Source organism: Procambarus clarkii, chromosome 29 (genome assembly GCF_040958095.1).
Source record: "Procambarus clarkii isolate CNS0578487 chromosome 29, FALCON_Pclarkii_2.0, whole genome shotgun sequence".
Lineage (NCBI taxonomy): Eukaryota > Metazoa > Arthropoda > Malacostraca > Decapoda > Cambaridae > Procambarus > Procambarus clarkii.
In genome coordinates, this window is record NC_091178.1 from 40,377,387 (window position 1) to 40,397,070 (window position 19,684).

Genomic DNA, 19,684 nt, shown 5'->3' on the forward strand with positions numbered 1-19,684 from the left:
GTGATTAGGTAAATATTACCAGACTTAGTTCTAGGTAATGGTCCAACACAGTCCATTACCACATGAGAAAATGGTTCCTCTGGCATGACAATAGGCCTTAGAGGAGCTTTAGGTGGAGTCTGGTTTGGTTTCCCAACCAGTTGACAAACAATACACGCATTACAAAATTTTGCCACATCGCTTTTCAGCTTGGGCCAGAAAAAATACTTTAAAATTTTGTGATACGTAATATTAATACCTTGATGTCCCCCCATAGGATCATCATGAGCAGCTGCCAAAACTCTTTCTCTATAGCAGGTCGGCAACATAACCTGGTGGACTACCTCCCACTCATTTGACAAGGGAGCACTCTGTGGTCTCCATTTTCTCATCAAAATCCGATCATTGTAGTAGTACCCAGTTGCTGCGTCTACAATTTCCTCCATAGAGACGGCTGTTTCATGACAATCTGCAAGAGTGGGGTCAGCTTTCTGTAACTCACTCAAGGAGGCATCCAGGCCTTGGTCAGATGCCATTGGCCGAGGCTCAACAGTGTTCTCCTCCACCTCCCCACTACTCTCGGTAGACGGCAGTGGCAGGCTCTCCACAATGTCCTCGGCCACGTCATCGAGTCGGGCCATGAATGTGTCTGCGAGGTCCACTTGGTTTTCACCACTCGGAAAGCTCCTCGTGACCTCGGGATTTACCACCTTGGCAAGCACAGGGCTGCCCTTACATTTAAGTCCCATAGACCTGGTCACCGCGCACGCAGGGTACACAACATTATCCTCTGCGGCGGGTGGATCCAGGCAAACCTTAGGGGTAGGCAACATAATAGGCAGTCTGGAGTCCCCTACCTTATCCCCTGCTAAATCATTACCAACTATTACATCAACATTAGGGAAAGGTAGGTATGAAGTGACTCCGACTGTACAAACACCCTTGTGGAAATCAGATTCCAGGGTAACCTTATGGAGGGGTACTGCCCGAGTATCACTAGTGACACCCTCGACCAGTACCACCTCTCCAGTGTCGAGAGTGTTGGCACCTTGCAACGCACTCTCTAAAATTAAAGTCTGGATGGCACCGGTGTCTCGGAAGATCACCACGTCCTTCCAGGAAGAACCCTCAGACAAAAGTAGTCTCCCTTTCGATAAGAATGGGGTAAGCAAGTCCAACCACTGTGGGTTGGAGGTCTTACTCCCTAACCCTTCTGAAAGCCTCAAGCCCTGTGTCACAACTAGAGCATTGGGTCTTTTTTCAGGGTGCAGTTGCCAACAACGGCTAATAGTGTGGTTTGGACGATTACAGTGACCACAAAAACGTCGGGGAGAAGAGACATTACTAACAGAATTACCCTTCGGTTCACCTTTAGGTGCCGTTGGGCTAGACACTTTAACAGGGTTAGTTATGTCTGAAACAGAAGGTGCATTAGGTAAAGGGTTAGAATGAGCTGGTCTGGACTGGCTGTGGGTATAAGGTTTGCTACTCTGTGGGGTATAATTATTTTTATTGGGCCTTTTGCCCGCCAATTGGTAGTTTTCTGCCAACTTGGCCAAATCCCCTATTTTAGAATTTAACTCTATCCTTCCTTTAATGTACTGTGATACGTTCTCTGGCATAACAGCTATAAAATGCTCCATTAACCCTTAAACTGCGCAACGCGCTTGCAGGCTCACGTCTGGTTTGCGCAACGCGCCTCCGGGTATTTGTATTTTCCACGTTCCATTCAAAAATCCCGCGGCTACATGGGGGTTCACATCAGCTTCCTCAGGGCTCTTGTAAACAGACGCCATCTTTAAAAAAAATCGTGGTCCACATTCCCGGGTGTGGGAGCCTCAGTAGTGTGTGAGCAACCAAGGCTGGCGCTCGCAGCATGAGCGCACAGCACTGCTGTTCAGCATGTGACCACAGCATCGCCTAATAATGTCAAAATATATATATAACTTGTGTTATTTAGCTATGATAGTGTTATATTAGAGCCTGAGTGTGATAATGACTGGGTACAATGTTCAAATATCAGCGATTCAATGCTGTTCACGATGTTCACAGCGCTAGCCACAGCACCACAGCATTATTTCGTTCATCTAGGAATCTTCAAATGATTTCTTAGGTTCCTTTTCAAAATAAACGTGTGGTCAATTATTCATTTACAGGAATTAGTGACCAGGATTGTGATAATAGCAGGATTGTGGTTATAATTAGCGTTGTGCGTAGTATTGTGGAAGGAGGAATTTTGATGAGGGAGGGCGAGAATTGAGGTAGCCTCATTCTGTTTGTGTGGCTGCCACTCTTGTTTTGCTCACCATACTAGCTTAGTGGTTCGCTATGGGCAACACATATGTACATGGGTATATATAGTGTGTGTATATAGTGTAAGAACAGCAACAGGAGAATGTTGAGAAGAGCTATTTTGGTGAGGGAGGAGACGTAATCGTAGCGTCGTCTGCTGTGTGATTTTTCATGCAGTGTATGGTGGCCACTGTACTGTTTGGACACAATACCGGCTTACTTGCATAGTTCTGGTAAATAAAACATGTAGATAGGTATATAGAACATGTGTAATAAGAACTATAGCAATATGGTGGGAGGAGCAATGTTGGCGAGTAAGATGTTGGAGTGAGGGAGACTGGCTGGGTGTGGCTGCTCTCACTCGAGGTGTTCTGAATGTGTTCATGGCCAAATGCTCCTATTGGCCCATACGAGGCAGCTGCTATTGGCCCATATGCGGCAGCTGCTACTGGCCCATACGGGGCAGCTGCTATTGGCCCATACGAGGCAGCTGCTATTGGCCCATACGGGGCATCTGCTATTGACCCATACGGGGCATCTGCTATTGGCCCATACGGGGCAGCTGCTATTGGCCCATACGGGGCAGCTGCTATTGGCCCATACGAGGCAGCTGCTATTGGCCCATACGAGGCAGCTGCTATTGGCCCATACGGGGCAGCTGCTATTGGCCCATACGGGCAGCTGCTATTGGCCCATACGGGGCAGCTGCTATTGGCCCATACGGGGCAGCTGCTATTGGCCCATACGAGGCAGCTGCTATTGGCCCATACGAGGCAGCTGCTATTGGCCCATACGAGGCAGCTGCTATTGGCCCATACGAGGCAGCTGCTATTAGCCCATACGAGGCAGCTGCTATTGGCCCATACGAGGCAGCTGCTATTGGCCCATACGAGGCAGCTGCTATTAACATAAGAACATAAGAACAAAGGTACCTGCAGAAGGCCTATTGGCCCATACAAGGCAGCTCCTATTCTATAACCACCCAATCCCACTCATATACTTGTCCAACCCGTGCTTGAAACAATCGAGGGACCCCACCTCCACAATGTTACGCGGCAATTGGTTCCACAAATCAACAACCCTGTTACTGAACCAGTATTTACCCAAGTCTTTCCTAAATCTAAACTTATCCAATTTATACCCATTGTTTCGTGTTCTGTCCTGTGTTGATACTTTTAATACCCTACCAATATCCCCCCGGTTATGTCCATTCATCCACTTGTAAACCTCTATCATGTCACCCCTAACTCTTCGCCTTTCCAGTGAATGCAACTTAAGCTTTGTTAATCTTTCTTCATATGAAAGATTTCTAATTTGGGGAATTAACTTAGTCATCCTACGCTGGACACGTTCAAGTGAATTTATATCCATTCTATAATATGGCGACCAAAACTGAACTGCATAATCTAAATGGGGCCTAACAAGAGCAAGATATAGCTTGAGAACCACACCAGGTGTCTTGTTACTAACGCTGCGATTAATAAATCCAAGTGTCCAATTTGCCTTATTACGAACATTTATGCATTGATCCTTTTGTTTTAAATTCTTACTAATCATAACTCCCAGATCCCTTTCGCAATCCGACTTCGCAATCACAACACCATCTAGCTCGTATCTTGTAACTCTATCATCATTACCTAACCTCAGAACTTTACATTTATCAGCATTAAACTGCATCCGCCAATCCTTTGACTATTTCAAAACCCTATCTAGATCAACTTGAAGTGATAGTGAGTCCTCCTCCGAATTAATTTCCCTACCGATTTTCGTATCATCGGCAAATTTGCAAATGTTGCTACTCAAACCTGAATCTAAATCATTTATATATATTATAAACAACAGAGGTCCCAGGACAGAGCCTTGAGGCACTCCACTTACAACATTTTCCCACTCTGACTTGATTCCATTTAAGAACATAAGAACATAAGAACATAAGAACAAAGGTAACTGCAGAAGGCCTATTGGCCCATACGAGGCAGCTCCTATTCTATAACCACCCAATCCCACTCATATACTTGTCCAACCCGTGCTTGAAACAATCGAGGGACCCCACCTCCACAATGTTACGCGGCAATTGGTTCCACAAATCAACAACCCTGTTACTGAACCAGTATTTACCCAAGTCTTTCCTAAATCTAAACTTATCCAATTTATATCCATTATTTCGTGTTCTGTCCTGTGTTGATACTTTTAATACCCTATTAATATCCCCTTTGTTATGTCCATTCATCCACTTGTAAACCTCTATCATGTCACCCCTAACTCTTCGCCTTTCCAGTGAATGCAACTTAAGCTTTGTTAATCTTTCTTCATATGAAAGATTTCTAATTTGGGGAATTAACTTAGTCATCCTACGCTGGACACGTTCAAGTGAATTTATATCCATTCTATAATATGGCGACCAAAACTGAACTGCATAATCTAAATGGGGCCTAACTAGAGCAAGATATAGCTTGAGAACCACACCAGGTGTCTTGTTACTAACGCTGCGATTAATAAATCCAAGTGTCCGATTTGCCTTATTACGAACATTTATGCATTGATCCTTTTGTTTTAAATTCTTACTAATCATAACTCCCAGATCCCTTTCGCAATCCGACTTCGCAATCACAACACCATCTAGCTCGTATCTTGTAACTCTATCATCATTACCTAACCTCAGAACTTTACATTTATCAGCATTAAACTGCATCTGCCAATCCTTTGACCATTTCAAAACCCTATCTAGATCAACTTGAAGTGATAGTGAGTCCTCCTCCGAATTAATTTCCCTACCGATTTTCGTATCATCGGCAAATTTGCAAATGTTGCTACTCAAACCTGAATCTAAATCATTTATATATATTATAAACAACAGAGGTCCCAGGACAGAGCCTTGAGGCACTCCACTTACAACATTTTCCCACTCTGACTTGATTCCATTTATACTAACTCTCTGTTTCCTTTGGTATAGCCATGCCCTAATCCAGCTTAATATAGCACCCCCAATACCATGAGACTCTATTTTTTTAATCAGTCTTTCATGTGGCACTGTATCAAAAGCTTTGCTAAAGTCAAGGTATACAACATCGCAATCCTTACCACTATCAACTGCCTCAACAATGCTAGAATAAAAAGATAACAAATTTGTTAAACATGAACGGCCATTTATAAAACCATGTTGCGACTCAATTATTAATTTATGTTTTTCAAGATGAAGACGAATTTTATTTGCTATTATAGATTCGAGTAACTTTCCCACAATAGACGTTAGGCTAATTGGTCGATAGTTAGACGCAAGTGATCTATCTCCTTTCTTAAAAACTGGTATCACATTAGCAACTTTCCAAAACTCTGGCACTCTGCCTGACTCTATTGATTTATTAAATATGGTTGACAGTGGGTCACAAAGCTCCTCTTTGCATTCTTTAAGCACCCTAGCAAACACTTCATCCGGCCCTGGGGATTTGTTTGGTTTGAGTTTTACTATTTGTTTAAGAACATCCTCCCTGGTAACTGCTAAACTCGTCAACCTGTCCTCGTCCCCACCCACATAGACTTGTTCGGCTGAAGGCATATTGTTAAGTTCCTCTTTAGTAAATACAGATACAAAATATTTATTAAAAATACTACTCATCTCTTCATCACTATCTGTTATTTGACCTGTCTCAGTTTTTAATGGACCTATCCTTTCCCTAGTCTTAGTACGATATAACTGAAAAAACCCTTTAGGATTTGTCTTTGCTTGCCCTGCTATGCGAACTTCATAGTTTCTTTTTGCTTTCCTTATCTCTTTTTTAACATTTCTAACCAGTTGTACGAATTCCTGTTCTAAAGTGACCTCCCCATTTTTAATCCTTTTGTACCAAGCTCTCTTTTTACCTATAAGGTTCTTCAAATTCTTTGTTATCCACTTTGGGTCATTAGTATACGATCTATTCAATTTGTATGGTATACTACGTTCCTGTGCTTTGTTTAGAATATTCTTAAATAAGTTATATATTGAATCCACATCGAAATCCCCATTTAAGTCACCTATCGCTGGGTTCATGTCTCGCTCCAAGACCGGCCCACACCCCATACCCAAGCCTTTCCAATCAATTTGACCCAAAAAATTTCTTAGGCTATTAAAATCAGCTTTTCGAAAATCTGGCACTTTAACAGAATTTTCTCCTACTGGTCTATTCCATTCTATGCTAAATCTGATTTCTTTGTGATCACTGCTCCCTAGCTCACTCCCTATTTCGATGTCATTAATTTGCGTTTCCCTGTTAGTTAACACTAAATCTAAAATATTATTTTCCCGTGTTGGTTCCTTAATGTGTTGCGTAAGAAAGCAATCGTCAATTAATTCTAGAAAATCTTCTGCTTCACTATTCCCTGTTTTGTTCAACCAGTTTATTCCGCTAAAATTAAAGTCACCCATGACATAAATACTGTTAGATCTAGATGCTCTAGATATTTCATCCCATAGATGCTTTGCTTCCATTCTGTCTAAATTTGGTGGCCTATATATTACTCCTATTATAATATTATTAGCTTTTTCGTTTAATTCAATCCAAATAGTTTCTGAGTGTGGCTCTGTTTTGATTCCCTCTTTGAGACTACATTTCAAATTGTCCCTAACATATATGGCTACTCCACCTCCTCGTCTAATATATCTATCTGTGTGAAATAGTTTAAATCCATATATTTGATATTCAGCTAATAGTTCTCTATTTTCTACATTCATCCACGTTTCGGTAAGTGCAATAATATCTATTTTTTCTGTGCAGACAAGAGCATTTAATTCGTTAATTTTATTTCTTAGACTTCTACTGTTAGTGTAATATACCCTAAGTGAATTGTTATTTTGCGGACCTTCTCTTTCCCTGATCGTTTTGCCAATTCCTTTCTCCCACAAACACATACTTTTATTACCTCCTTCCTCCAAATCAATTCCCATACCTCTATCTACTAACAGTTTAAACCCAAACAAACACCTCTAACCACTTCTTCTAGCGAGTTCGCAACAGCAACAACCCCAGCTCTCGATAGATGCACCCCATCACGAGCATACATTTCATTTCTTCCATAGAAGTGTTCCCAGTTGTCTATGAAAGATATTGCATTTGATTTGCAATATCTTTCCAGCCGGCAATTGACACCAAGTGCCCTCGATATCCATTCATTTCCATTCATTTATACTAACTCTCTGTTTCCTTTGGTATAGCCATGCCCTAATCCAGCTTAATATAGCACCCCCAATACCATGAGACTCTATCTTTTTAATCAGTCTTTCATGTGGCACTGTATCAAAAGCTTTGCTAAAGTCAAGGTATACAACATCGCAATCCTTACCACTATCAACTGCCTCAACAATGCTAGAATAAAAAGATAACAAATTTGTTAAACATGAACGGCCATTTATAAAACCATGTTGCGACTCAATTATTAATTTATGTTTTTCAAGATGAAGACGAATTTTATTTGCTATTATAGATTCGAGTAACTTTCCCACAATAGACGTTAGGCTAATTGGTCGATAGTTAGACGCAAGTGATCTATCTCCTTTCTTAAAAACTGGTATCACATTAGCAACTTTCCAAAACTCTGGCACTCTGCCTGACTCTATTGATTTATTAAATATGGTTGACAGTGGGTCACAAAGCTCCTCTTTGCATTCTTTAAGCACCCTGGCAAACACTTCATCCGGCCCTGGGGATTTGTTTGGTTTGAGTTTTACTATTTGTTTAAGAACATCCTCCCTGGTAACTGCTAAACTCGTCAACCTGTCCTCGTCCCCACCCACATAGACTTGTTCGGCTGAAGGCATATTGTTAAGTTCCTCTTTAGTAAATACAGATACAAAATATTTATTAAAAATACTACTCATCTCTTCATCACTATCTGTTATTTGACCTGTCTCAGTTTTTAATGGACCTATCCTTTCCCTAGTCTTAGTACGATATAACTGAAAAAACCCTTTAGGATTTGTCTTTGCTTGCCCTGCTATGCGAACTTCATAGTTTCTTTTTGCTTTCCTTATCTCTTTTTTAACATTTCTAACCAGTTGTACGAATTCCTGTTCTAAAGTGACCTCCCCATTTTTAATTCTTTTGTACCAAGCTCTCTTTTTACCTATAAGGTTCTTCAAATTCTTTGTTATCCACTTTGGGTCATTAGTATTCGATCTATTCAATTTGTATGGTATACTACGTTCCTGTGCTTTGTTTAGAATATTCTTAAATAAGTTATATATTGAATCCACATCGAAATCCCCATTTAAGTCACCTATCGCTGGGTTCATATCTCGCTCCAAGACCGGCCCACACCCCATACCCAATACTTTCCAATCAATTTGACCCAAAAAATTTCTTAGGCTATTAAAATCAGCTTTTCGAAAATCTGGCACTTTAACAGAATTTTCTCCTACTGGTCTATTCCATTCTATGCTAAATCTGATTTCTTTGTGATCACTGCTCCCTAGCTCACTCCCTATTTCGATGTCATTAATTTGCGTTTCCCTGTTAGTTAACACTAAATCTAAAATATTATTTTCCCGTGTTGGTTCCTTAATGTGTTGCGTAAGAAAGCAATCGTCAATTAATTCTAGAAAATCTTCTGCTTCACTATTCCCTGTTTTGTTCAACCAGTTTATTCCGCTAAAATTAAAGTCACCCATGACATAAATACTGTTAGATCTAGATGCTCTAGATATTTCATCCCATAGATGCTTTGCTTCCATTCTGTCTAAATTTGGTGGCCTATATATTACTCCTATTATAATATTATTAGTTTTTTCGTTTAATTCAATCCAAATAGTTTCTGTGTGTGGCTCTGTTTTGATTCCCTCTTTGAGACTACATTTCAAATTGTCCCTAACATATATGGCTACTCCACCTCCTCGTCTAATATATCTATCTGTGTGAAATAGTTTAAATCCATATATTTGATATTCAGCTAATAGTTCTCTATTTTCTACATTCATCCACGTTTCGGTAATTGCAATAATATCTATTTTTTCTGTGCAGACAAGAGCATTTAATTCGTTAATTTTATTTCTTAGACTTCTACTGTTAGTGTAATATACCCTAAGTGAATTGTTATTTTGCGGACCTTCTGTTTCCCTGATCGTTTTGCCAATTCCTTTCTCCCACAAACACATACTTTTATTACCTCCTTCCTCCAAATCAATTCCCATACCTCTATCTACTAACAGTTTAAACCCAAACAAACACCTCTAACCACTTCTTCTAACGAGTTCGCAACAGCAACAACCCCAGCTCTCGATAGATGCACCCCATCACGAGCATACATTTCATTTTTCCATAGAAGTGTTCCCAGTTGTCTATGAAAGATATTGCATTTGATTTGCAATATCTTTCCAGCCGGCAATTGACACCAAGTGCCCTCGATATCCATTCATTTCCCACTCCCTTTCTTGGAAGAATGCCACATATGATCGGGATTCCTCCCTTGCTCCTAACTAACTCTATGGCTGTTTTATACCTCTGAATCAGTTCCTCACTCCTAACTCGACCAACATCATTTCCTCCCACGCTAATGCAAATAATGGGATTGTTCCCATTACCAGCCATAATATCATTCATGTTGTTTATAATATCACCAATGCTCCGGGATAGCAAACCCTTAACCTGTTCCCCCTATCTCTAGCACAAAACGTTCTATCCAAATACCTTATCTGGGAATCTCCCACAACTAATGTTTGCTTAGGTACTTCCTTTACTTTCTGAGGGGCCTGCGCTTCCTTTCTCTTCGTTGGCCCATACGAGGCAGCTGCTATTGGCCCATACGAGGCAGCTGCTATTGGCCCATACGAGGCAGCTGCTATTAGCCCATACAAAGCAGCTGCTACGTAATGTTCTGAATGTGTTGATGGTAAATGTATATAGTGTGTGACAGTGTATAGTGAGTATATATGTTGTAAATATACATAAATGAACATGAAACATTGGTGTGAATAACTGTATGATGGGAGGGGCAAAGTTGGCAAATACAATGTTGGAGAAGTGAGGGAGAGCTGGCTGGGTGTGGCAGCTCTCACTCGCGGTGTTCTGAACGTGTTGATGGTGAATGTATATAGTGTGTGACAGTGTATAGTGTGTAAATAGATTGTATATATATACACAAATTAGCACGATACATAGTAAATATGTGCTGCATATGTGTACACAAGTTTCATGCACGTAACACAGTGTCTACGGACAGTACGGATGTTGTACTGCGATATTATAGTGTACGTGTTCATTATACATTGGATTGGCACATAAAAACAATTAAAATGTATTTGGAAAGGTGCGCAAAAAATGAACGAAAATATATTCGCGGCAACTCGCGCACCCCGCCCCGAGCGCCCCACCGCCCCCGAGAGCTTATGGCACGGGCGCACGGGGAATGATGACGTCACGCCCCAACTTCCGGACCCCATAGCAGCCAAAGTAAGTACAATTTCGACATTTTTTTTTCATACCCATACTGAGGGAAGGGTTTTTGACACTTCAAAAAGAAAAAAGAATTTTTTCCAGAGAATTTATTTCCTGCGCACTGCGGGGGTGTCACATTTGGAGGCAACGCAGTTAAGGGGTTAAAATTAGGTTCCTGAGGGCCTCGTATGTTTCGGCTTTCGCCGAGCGAATCCATCTATCATATAATCGAATTTGATCATTCACAAATTCAGTGAGCGGTTGGTTGTGAGTAGGCCTAAGGTTACGATAAACTTGGCGGTGAGCTTCAGGAGTAATTTCATATGCCCGCAAAATACATTCCCTGACTTTATCATATTCGAAACACTCGTCGTCAGGCATGTTTATAAAAATATCTTGTGCTTTACCCCTAAGTCTTCCCTGTAGGATTTTCACCCACTCTTCCTTTGGCCAGTTCATGGACGTGGCCACTCTCTGAAAATGGTTGAAAAACCTTTCAGGGTCAGACTCGGAAAATTCAGGCAAATTATGCTTTTTCTCATAATGCCTGGGGTTTGAATCCCCGGCAGGTGGAGGTCCAGTGGCATTCGCTCTAATTCTAGCCTCCTCGGTTTTGAGTTTTTGCTCCTCTAATTTTATTTTTGCTAACTCTAAAGCTAATTCACTTTCCCTATGAGTTGCACTTTCTGCTTGGCTAGGCTGGCATAAAGGTGTCTCACTTGCCAATAGTTGTTCATCAATACAATGTTGTAATATTTCATTCACCAAAGTCCACTTTTTATCTGCGACATTTAATTCTAGGCCAAATTCCTGGCCTAACAATACTAAATTAGACTTTTTAAGTTTCTTTATCTCTACCACTGAAGGCTCCCTTGCCAGTTCCTGCATTTCAAAAGACATCACTAATAATTTTAACTCCCAGCCAAAGAAAAAATTAAAAAATAAAAATTGGAAAAAACAAAAATTTGCACGGCCCCTAACACAAGGCCACACTAACCTTAATCGTGAAGGGATCCAGCTGGGTGTCCAGTCAGTGCAAGAATGTCCTTTGCTAGATGAGCTGGACCCTAGGCTAGCACACAACCGTTCTGCGGAAATAAAAAATTTTAATTTTGGCACTCAAGAATCTAATTTTTTACACTTATAATGTTCCTCCCGGACTGGCCAACCACTTGTTACAAATAATATGAGTGGGGCTTCTATGGGGTTCTGGTAATATTAAGGGGTAAAGGTAGTTAGAAGACAAGAGTATCAAATATGGGAGAGCTAAAAAGCCCGGCCCCCAAAATAAACTATCCACAGCAGTAATAACTTGCTACAAGACCATATATGTTAGTCTAAGGGTTGATCACTGCGTTCCCACCTTGGAAGAAGAGATACTCTGTAATTCATGTACTTATTTATTAACCCCTTAACAACCCCCCATATACACTCACACCAATAACAATAATAATAATAACTTTACCACACTATCTTACGTTAAAAGCCTTGGTCCACATAGACAGGATACAAGGTTTACACTAATAACAAGCTAGGTTAAAATACTACAGGATAAGCACTGAAGCTGGATGCAGCTTAGGGTAGTGAGACCATGTGGTACCCTAATACAAAACACAACACTTAGGGTAAACAAAACACTGGCAAATACTAACCCCAGGTCTCACCAATAGTTACTACCAGAGTAGGCACACTCACTAATGCCCCGTACTTAGCTTAAGGATACAGGAACTTCAGGTAAGGGAAATAAGTAAGAGGAGAAGGGAGGAGAGTAGGGATACAGCCACAGAGTAGGTCTTAACCGCACGACACCAGCCACAGAGAAGAGCGAGCTAGCCACCAGCTGCCTCCCTCATCGTGGTGCCGGGAGGAGCCTAATTGATCGTGCAGCTAAGCACATTAAAGATCTTCCCCTATGCAACGTATTGTTACTTTATGAATGATTAGAAAGTATTAGTAAGCAACGTTGGTGCCTATGTTATTATTTAATAATCAACCCCAGCTCAGTCTTTAAATGCTCTTTGAGAAACAATAATAGTCTTACGTCTGGCAGGGAAGATACAAACAATTGACATTCTAGATGCCCAACTGTACTACCAGAAAGTTTAATAGCTCAATTTTGACCTCTGGTTTCCACTGGAGAACCCAGGGTCGTAACAGGTTTCCAGGAAGATCATGTGATGACAACGTATCATAATCAACTCAAAGAGAAGGGGTTACCTTTCTTTGACATTGCGTCATTTATTGAAGCAGTCTTACAGTACATAGAAGACGAAGTTAGAAAACTTCTAGTAAATAAATTGGCACTGGCTGAAGTTGATGTTGTCCCAAGCCCACCCATGTCTGATAGAAATGAGTTGGCTTCTGACACAAACCAACAAGTAGAATCATCTACAACTTTAATGGAATTGGCATTGGCTGAAGTTGATGTTGTCCCAAGCCAACCAATGTCTGATGGAACTGAGTTGGCTTCTGACCAAAAACCAACAAGTAGAATCATCAACAACTTTAATGGAATTGGCATTGGCTGAAGTTGATGTTGTCCCAAGCCAACCAATGTCTGATGGAACTGAGTTGGCCTCTGACCAAAACCAACAAGTAGAATCATCTACAACTTTAATGGAATTGGCATTGGCTGAAGTTGATATTGTCCCAAGCCAACCAATGTCTGATGGAACTGAGTTGGCTTCTTACCCCAATCAGCAAGTAGAATCTACAATAGTTGATGAATTGACATTGACTGAAGTTGATGTTGTCCCAAGCCCACCAATGTCTGGTGATTCTAACCCACAACCATTATTTGGTAGAATAACTGATCAAGTTGCCGCTCTCCCAAAGTCAGAAGGTACAATTAGACACAGAGTGATTGAGTGTAAGATTTGTATGGAGAAGGAGAGTGAGTTAATGTTTTTACCTTGTAATCACATATGCACTTGTTTCAAATGTGCATCAAACATATCCACATGTCCAATTTGCAGAGCTGAGATAAAATATACTATTAAAGCAATTATATCATAGTAAAGAATATTTTAGATGTGTGATAATGATATGATATGTACGAATCGAGAGCAATACTGCAAAGCCTAACATGTTTGAATTTATGGAAATGAACGTACAGATGTGCTGGTGGCTGAAGGTGCTGAGGGAGACCATATTGAAAATACTTCATACCCAAGACTCTTCTAAGAAATTAGAAAACATCATTGTCAAGAAAGTTGTGTTGGATACAAAAATATGTCCACACCTACAGTAATAAGGATGATTTTAGACCATTTACATAACATAATGTATCCTATCTATCAACCCGGCTGGAAATATATGAATTTCAAATCCTATTATTCCTATAATAAATACCTTATAATTATTATTAACGAAATATTATTCCTCTCCCCAGATATAATCTCAGATGAGGAAAAGTTGTAGTTTAGTTATACCAATGTGTGTGTGTGTATCCTTTCAAAATAGATATTTCTATTTTTTTTTTGTCTTTAAGGTAGTATAAAAGTGTCACTAAGGTAGCCTGCAGCAGAACACAGTTTATGGATTAATTAGTGGTAGAGTCGCAATCCAAGCACACTACACTACATACTACCTCTTGATATAACTTTCTAGACAGTGAAAGTGAACAAACAAGCAGTACTATTCAATCTCTGACGGAACTGAAGAAGCAAACAACCATTCCACAAACTAGTCAAGCCAATCAACCAACTTGTCTGTCAACTGATCTACAACCACCCAACCAATCTGTCCATCAACTGGTCTACAACCACCCTTTTTCTGTTGGAAGTTTCTTTCTAGGGAAGTGGATAACAATTGATCACATAAAATAAGAGAGCACATACTGTTTTTCATAATGGTTGCACCATATGAATTTGATGACATGCAATTGTCAAGGTCTTTAGTACGTGTCTCAGGCAGTGCCTATAACACAGGAGTCATTTTAGACTTAAGCAGAACATCCACTTTCGCTGCTACAGTTCCAGTGGACCCATTGCCTCCGAAATTAGCAGGACCCAGAACACAACAGCAACTATTGCTGAATATTAATAAGCTGAAACATGAAAACCATATTATTCAACAAAATTTGTCAGTTTTGTATAAAATGTTTAAAGAACAGAAGAAACAAATTTCTATGTTGAGAAGGGGTATAAGGGAATGGAGCATCCAAAAAAGTTCCTTTTCCGAAACCACTATCTCCTCCTACTTACTCAACACACCCACCATCTCCTCCTCCTCCTCCAATTAATTCTCTCAATCCATCATCGTCCCCTACAATTTCTATGAGAATCAGGTAAATAAATAAATAATTTATTTTACCTGTTTGAAAATGAAGCCCCACTCATCCTTCTTTTTCTTGCTTAATTTTTGTCACCTGATCGTAGAATTATATTAAATCAATAATTTAAAAAAAAATGAGTGAAATTGTTAAAATAATCTTGAATACTATAACATTCCCAGACAATGGTTCCTCGGGTTTGAGAGAACGTATATTCATAAAAACTCTTATTAACAATTTTGTTGTTGTGAATGATGATGATAAAAGAATAATTTTATATTTGAATAAAATGCTTCATTTGTTTACTATCTCTGATCGATATATTAAATTAATAACTGAAACATATCCTCTTAAGAGTCAGAATCAACAAAAACAAACAATAGCTCATTTGAATAAAAAATGTAATGAATGCGAGAATGAAAAAAGTGAATTAGAAAATAAATGTGGATATCAAGATGCCACAATAACAGATTTAAATACAAATGTGAGAGATTTAGAACTTACTATTGTGCAGCTTACAAAGAAATTAGGAGACCAAGAAAATGAAATAGAGAATTTAAAGAAGGAAAATTCAACTCTTCAAGATAATCAAATGAAGCTTATAATCCAATACGATGATGAAAAGAAACAGTATGAAACAGAATATGCATTTATGTTAGATGAGAAAGACAGACAATTTCAACATATCTTCGAAGACAAAGACAAACAAATAAAAGACTTAGCTGATGAAAAAGAAAAACTAACTGATTTAATAAATTCAAATAATACTAGTATAAGTCGTCAACAACAAGAAGAATTAAATATGAAAATATATATAAATTTAATGTCTCTTAAGGAATACCAACTAAAATTAGCTGCATGTGAAAACGATATAAGGATCCAGAAAATGCAATTTCTGGAATGCCAACAAGCCCTACAAAAATGCAAAGATGATAAACTATCAGAAAAAGAAGAATATAATAATTTATTAGTATCCCAAAACCATTATGTTCAGGAATGCCAACAAAAACTACTAGATTGTGAAAATTCTAAAAATATAAAGTATGACGAATATAATACATTAGTAAAGAATATAAATGAAGCAAATAAATATAATATTGAAACATTAGAGCGACTTTATACAAAACCTACATTTTCGAATAGCGATATAATTCATTTTTTTCAAGCATATTTCCTTTAAATGATGATAATGAATCGAAAGCAACAGGAAAATCACAAATTGAAGCAATAATAAATAAGTTCATTCATCAGTTAAATACCGAACGTGATAACTACATTCACGAAGAACGTGAAAAGGACATTAGAGATAGGATTTCCCGTTTAAATTATATTAATAATAATGATCTACACCAAAATAATAATATTCTTAATATTTTTACTAACGAGGAAGATTGAAATTTATTTAATCAAATATTAGAAAAATTTAAAACTAATATTATCGATGAAACAGTATATGAACACGAACGTCAAATAATACCTTATGTAAATGAAAATGATCATTTAAAACGTTAATTAGACGAACCTAATTATGTTGCTAAATTGTTAATAGACGCGGTGGCATCAATAGTTTTAGTTAAAGAAATTATAACCAAACGAATTGTTGACCTGGAAAAAGATCATAAAGGAACGAATGAGGAAGTTATCAAAGTTTATGCATTCGTTACTATTCTATATACATTATTCCAGAAGGAAATAAGGCAAGATTTGAATGCAAATAATGTACAACGCTTTTATTACATTATCTTGAACGTGATTCGTAAGTCCCCTTCTGATAATATTCATGAAATACTGGCTTTACAACAACAAAATGATTTACATGTTAAGACCTTACAAGAAGAAAATGAAACAATAACTTCTAACCTGTTGACCATTCAACAGACAAATGCTAGTCTCCAGGATTCCAACAAACAAATGCTTTCAGAATTAAGTGAGACAAGAATGCATTTGTCGATGATTAACCATGATGAGACTTCGGTGGACCCCATAGAATATGAAGAAACTCAAATGAATAAATTCACATTAATCATCCAAGCTGTCACTACTCAGCTCGATGCTTACTTGGCCGGGACATGCAACAATAAGTATTTAAGATCAGCATTCGAAAAACTCACAATGAGAAAAATGTTTTGCAAGAATGAAATGGCGAAATCTGAAATGATGCAATTATTTATTTCACTTTCAAATCATATCTTCAAATTTATATTCTGCGCCCAGTTCTATAAGAATCTTGTCACGATAATAAACGATAATATTCTTCGGCGTTCCATTCAATTAAACCTTTATTTTTCAAGAGAAATGTATAACCACAAAGATATGCTATCTGAAATATTGAACATACCGATGATAAATGAAGCTATAGAAATAGCACCCGTTTTCCCAATTCTATACAATATTAGTAAATTAACACTGATAAATGGTACGTATTCTATAAGCAACTATGAGGATAATAATCAAATAGTGTCTATCAATAACGAAAAGAAGAATTTAAAATCGATTGCGTTATTACACGAGGCTAATATGGAAGCAGAAAAATCGTGGTTCCTTAAAAACCTAAAAGTTAAGTACGAAAGTGTATTGGGTGATGACAGCATTTTAAAAGCAATCGCCTCTCAGAAAGTTTCTTCGCCTGAAACTGTTGAGAAAACAACAAAATCAAAAAGAGATAAAACGAACTTAAAAGACGCAAAAAAAGGACAAAAGATAAGACTCAGGGCAGGCGACAAGTCGAGGCATTAACAGAGAAAAAGAATCTAAAGGATAGACATATAAACACTATAAGGGGAGGAATAGTTGAAAATAAATAAGAGGATGTCGATGGTAAGCAGTCAACTCATTAGAGAAAGGAATTTTGTAAATACCTCCTCCCCCCCCTCAAAAAAAAAATATATAAAAAATAAGAGACATCAGAGATTGGAAAAGGAATTCAAGTTCATAGTGTAAATTTTGGCCAGAAGTATATAAGTAATAAAAATTTCAAATTTCACTTAACTATTTCATTCATTTACCAAAAACGAATACATAATGACGACGTCAGTAAATGAAATGATCAACTTTATTTTATTCTTTAGAAAAAAGTATGATACTACAAAACTTAAACATATTTTAGTAAGCTTTTATTCAAATAATGATCTCCAAACTACCAAAAAAATAGTGGCATCATGTAATAATGGTGATGAGTGGCCTGATGAAAAGTGTGTAATAAGCCAAATCAACTCGATGAGGATCTTTGGTGTTATGGCCAATTTTCACACAGGCATTACTAACCTTGTAATTAACCGAGATTTCAAATGACAAGGTATATTTTAATTGTTTTGGATTTCATCTAGATCAGGTGTCTGATACTTTTGAGAAAAAATAATATCACATATTATATTTGTATGAGGAATAAGCTTACATTCTAATTCCATCTGAGGAAACAGCGTGAGTTCTTTCTGAAGAGTGCTTTTCGTACCACTTTTTTTTTCTTTGGAAGAGCAGCGAAGAGTGTGTGACTGGCCGTCAGTGGATGGCCGGCGGCCACGAATACTTATATATGGCTCAGCTGACACAGTGCTTAGTCAGAACTGGGACTTTACATGGTACTAGTCTAAGGAAGATCAGCAGGCAATTCCCAAAAAATAACGAAAACATTGTTGATATTTTCAAGCTTTATTTTATGTCATATCCTATATCAAAATGACAATTGTATCAAACAAAGTGATGATTCTTCAGTTATCACAAAAATATATTTATTATGAAAATGAACATGAGCTTCTGATCAATCACATCCATCGTAAAGGTGAACTTATATATGTCGATTACTTTAATGAAGTTATACCCAGTGTAGTTTTGAAGATGGTATGGCGGCATTCAACTAAGCGACTCTCTAATTATTGAGTCACACCTGCAATATACAACAATGCTGAGTTGGGGGAAGATGGGGGGGGGGGGCTAGAAGGGCAAAAGATAAGCGAGTTATGGTAGGTGGCGACGGAAACACTGCAGTTAGTCTTATTCAACTCCTGCTAAGAGGTCCACACCTTCGGGCCAGGCTCCGCATCATATCGAAAGGTTATTATAGATGGCTCTCTCAGCTACAGAGATATTTAATATACTAATGTATGTGTCTTATTCTTTTCCAAATATATTTTTTTTTTCTTTCACGGTAGTAACCTGTCCATCAACTGCTCAACCACCACCCAACCAACCTGTCCATCAACTGGTCAACAGCCACCCAACCAACCTGTCCATCAACTGGTCAACAGCCACCCAACCAACCTGTCCATCAACTGGTCAACAGCCACCCAACCAACCTATCCATCAACTGGTCTACAACCACCCTTTGTCTGTTGGAAGTTTCTTTCTAGGGAAGTGGATAACAATTGATCATATAAAATAAGAGAGCGCACAGTGTTTTTCTTAATGGTTGCACCATATGAATTTGACATGAAATTGCTAATAAGGTCTTTAGTACGTGTCCGAGGCAGTGGCTATAACAGAATAACTGATGGTTCGGTTTGTTTAGACTTAGGCAGAACATCTACTTTCGCTGCTAGAGTTAGAGTGGACCCATTGCCTCCGAAATTAGCAGGACCCAGAACACAACAGCAATTATCTAAAAGAAGCAACATTGGAGTAAATTCAACTGGAGCGGCAACTCCATCATCTTCCACAGTAGGTCAGACTGTTGTTGCAACAACTTCCCATGAACTCAGTGCAGAAAATGCCAGTAGAAGTGTAAGACCCGCCAGACTCA

The 19,684-nt window shown here is 38.6% G+C and overlaps 1 protein-coding gene across 1 annotated transcript; it reads left to right on the forward strand.

Moving 5' to 3' along the window:
• The first annotated feature begins 13,292 nt into the window (after positions 1-13,292).
• LOC123765132 (putative leucine-rich repeat-containing protein DDB_G0290503) lies at positions 13,293-16,129 on the forward strand. Its single transcript, XM_069333162.1, has 2 exons — positions 13,293-13,569; positions 15,420-16,129. The coding sequence occupies exons 1-2, from the start codon at positions 13,293-13,295 to the stop codon at positions 16,127-16,129; spliced, it is 987 nt and encodes a 328-aa protein (XP_069189263.1).
• Positions 16,130-19,684: the final 3,555 nt, after the last annotated feature.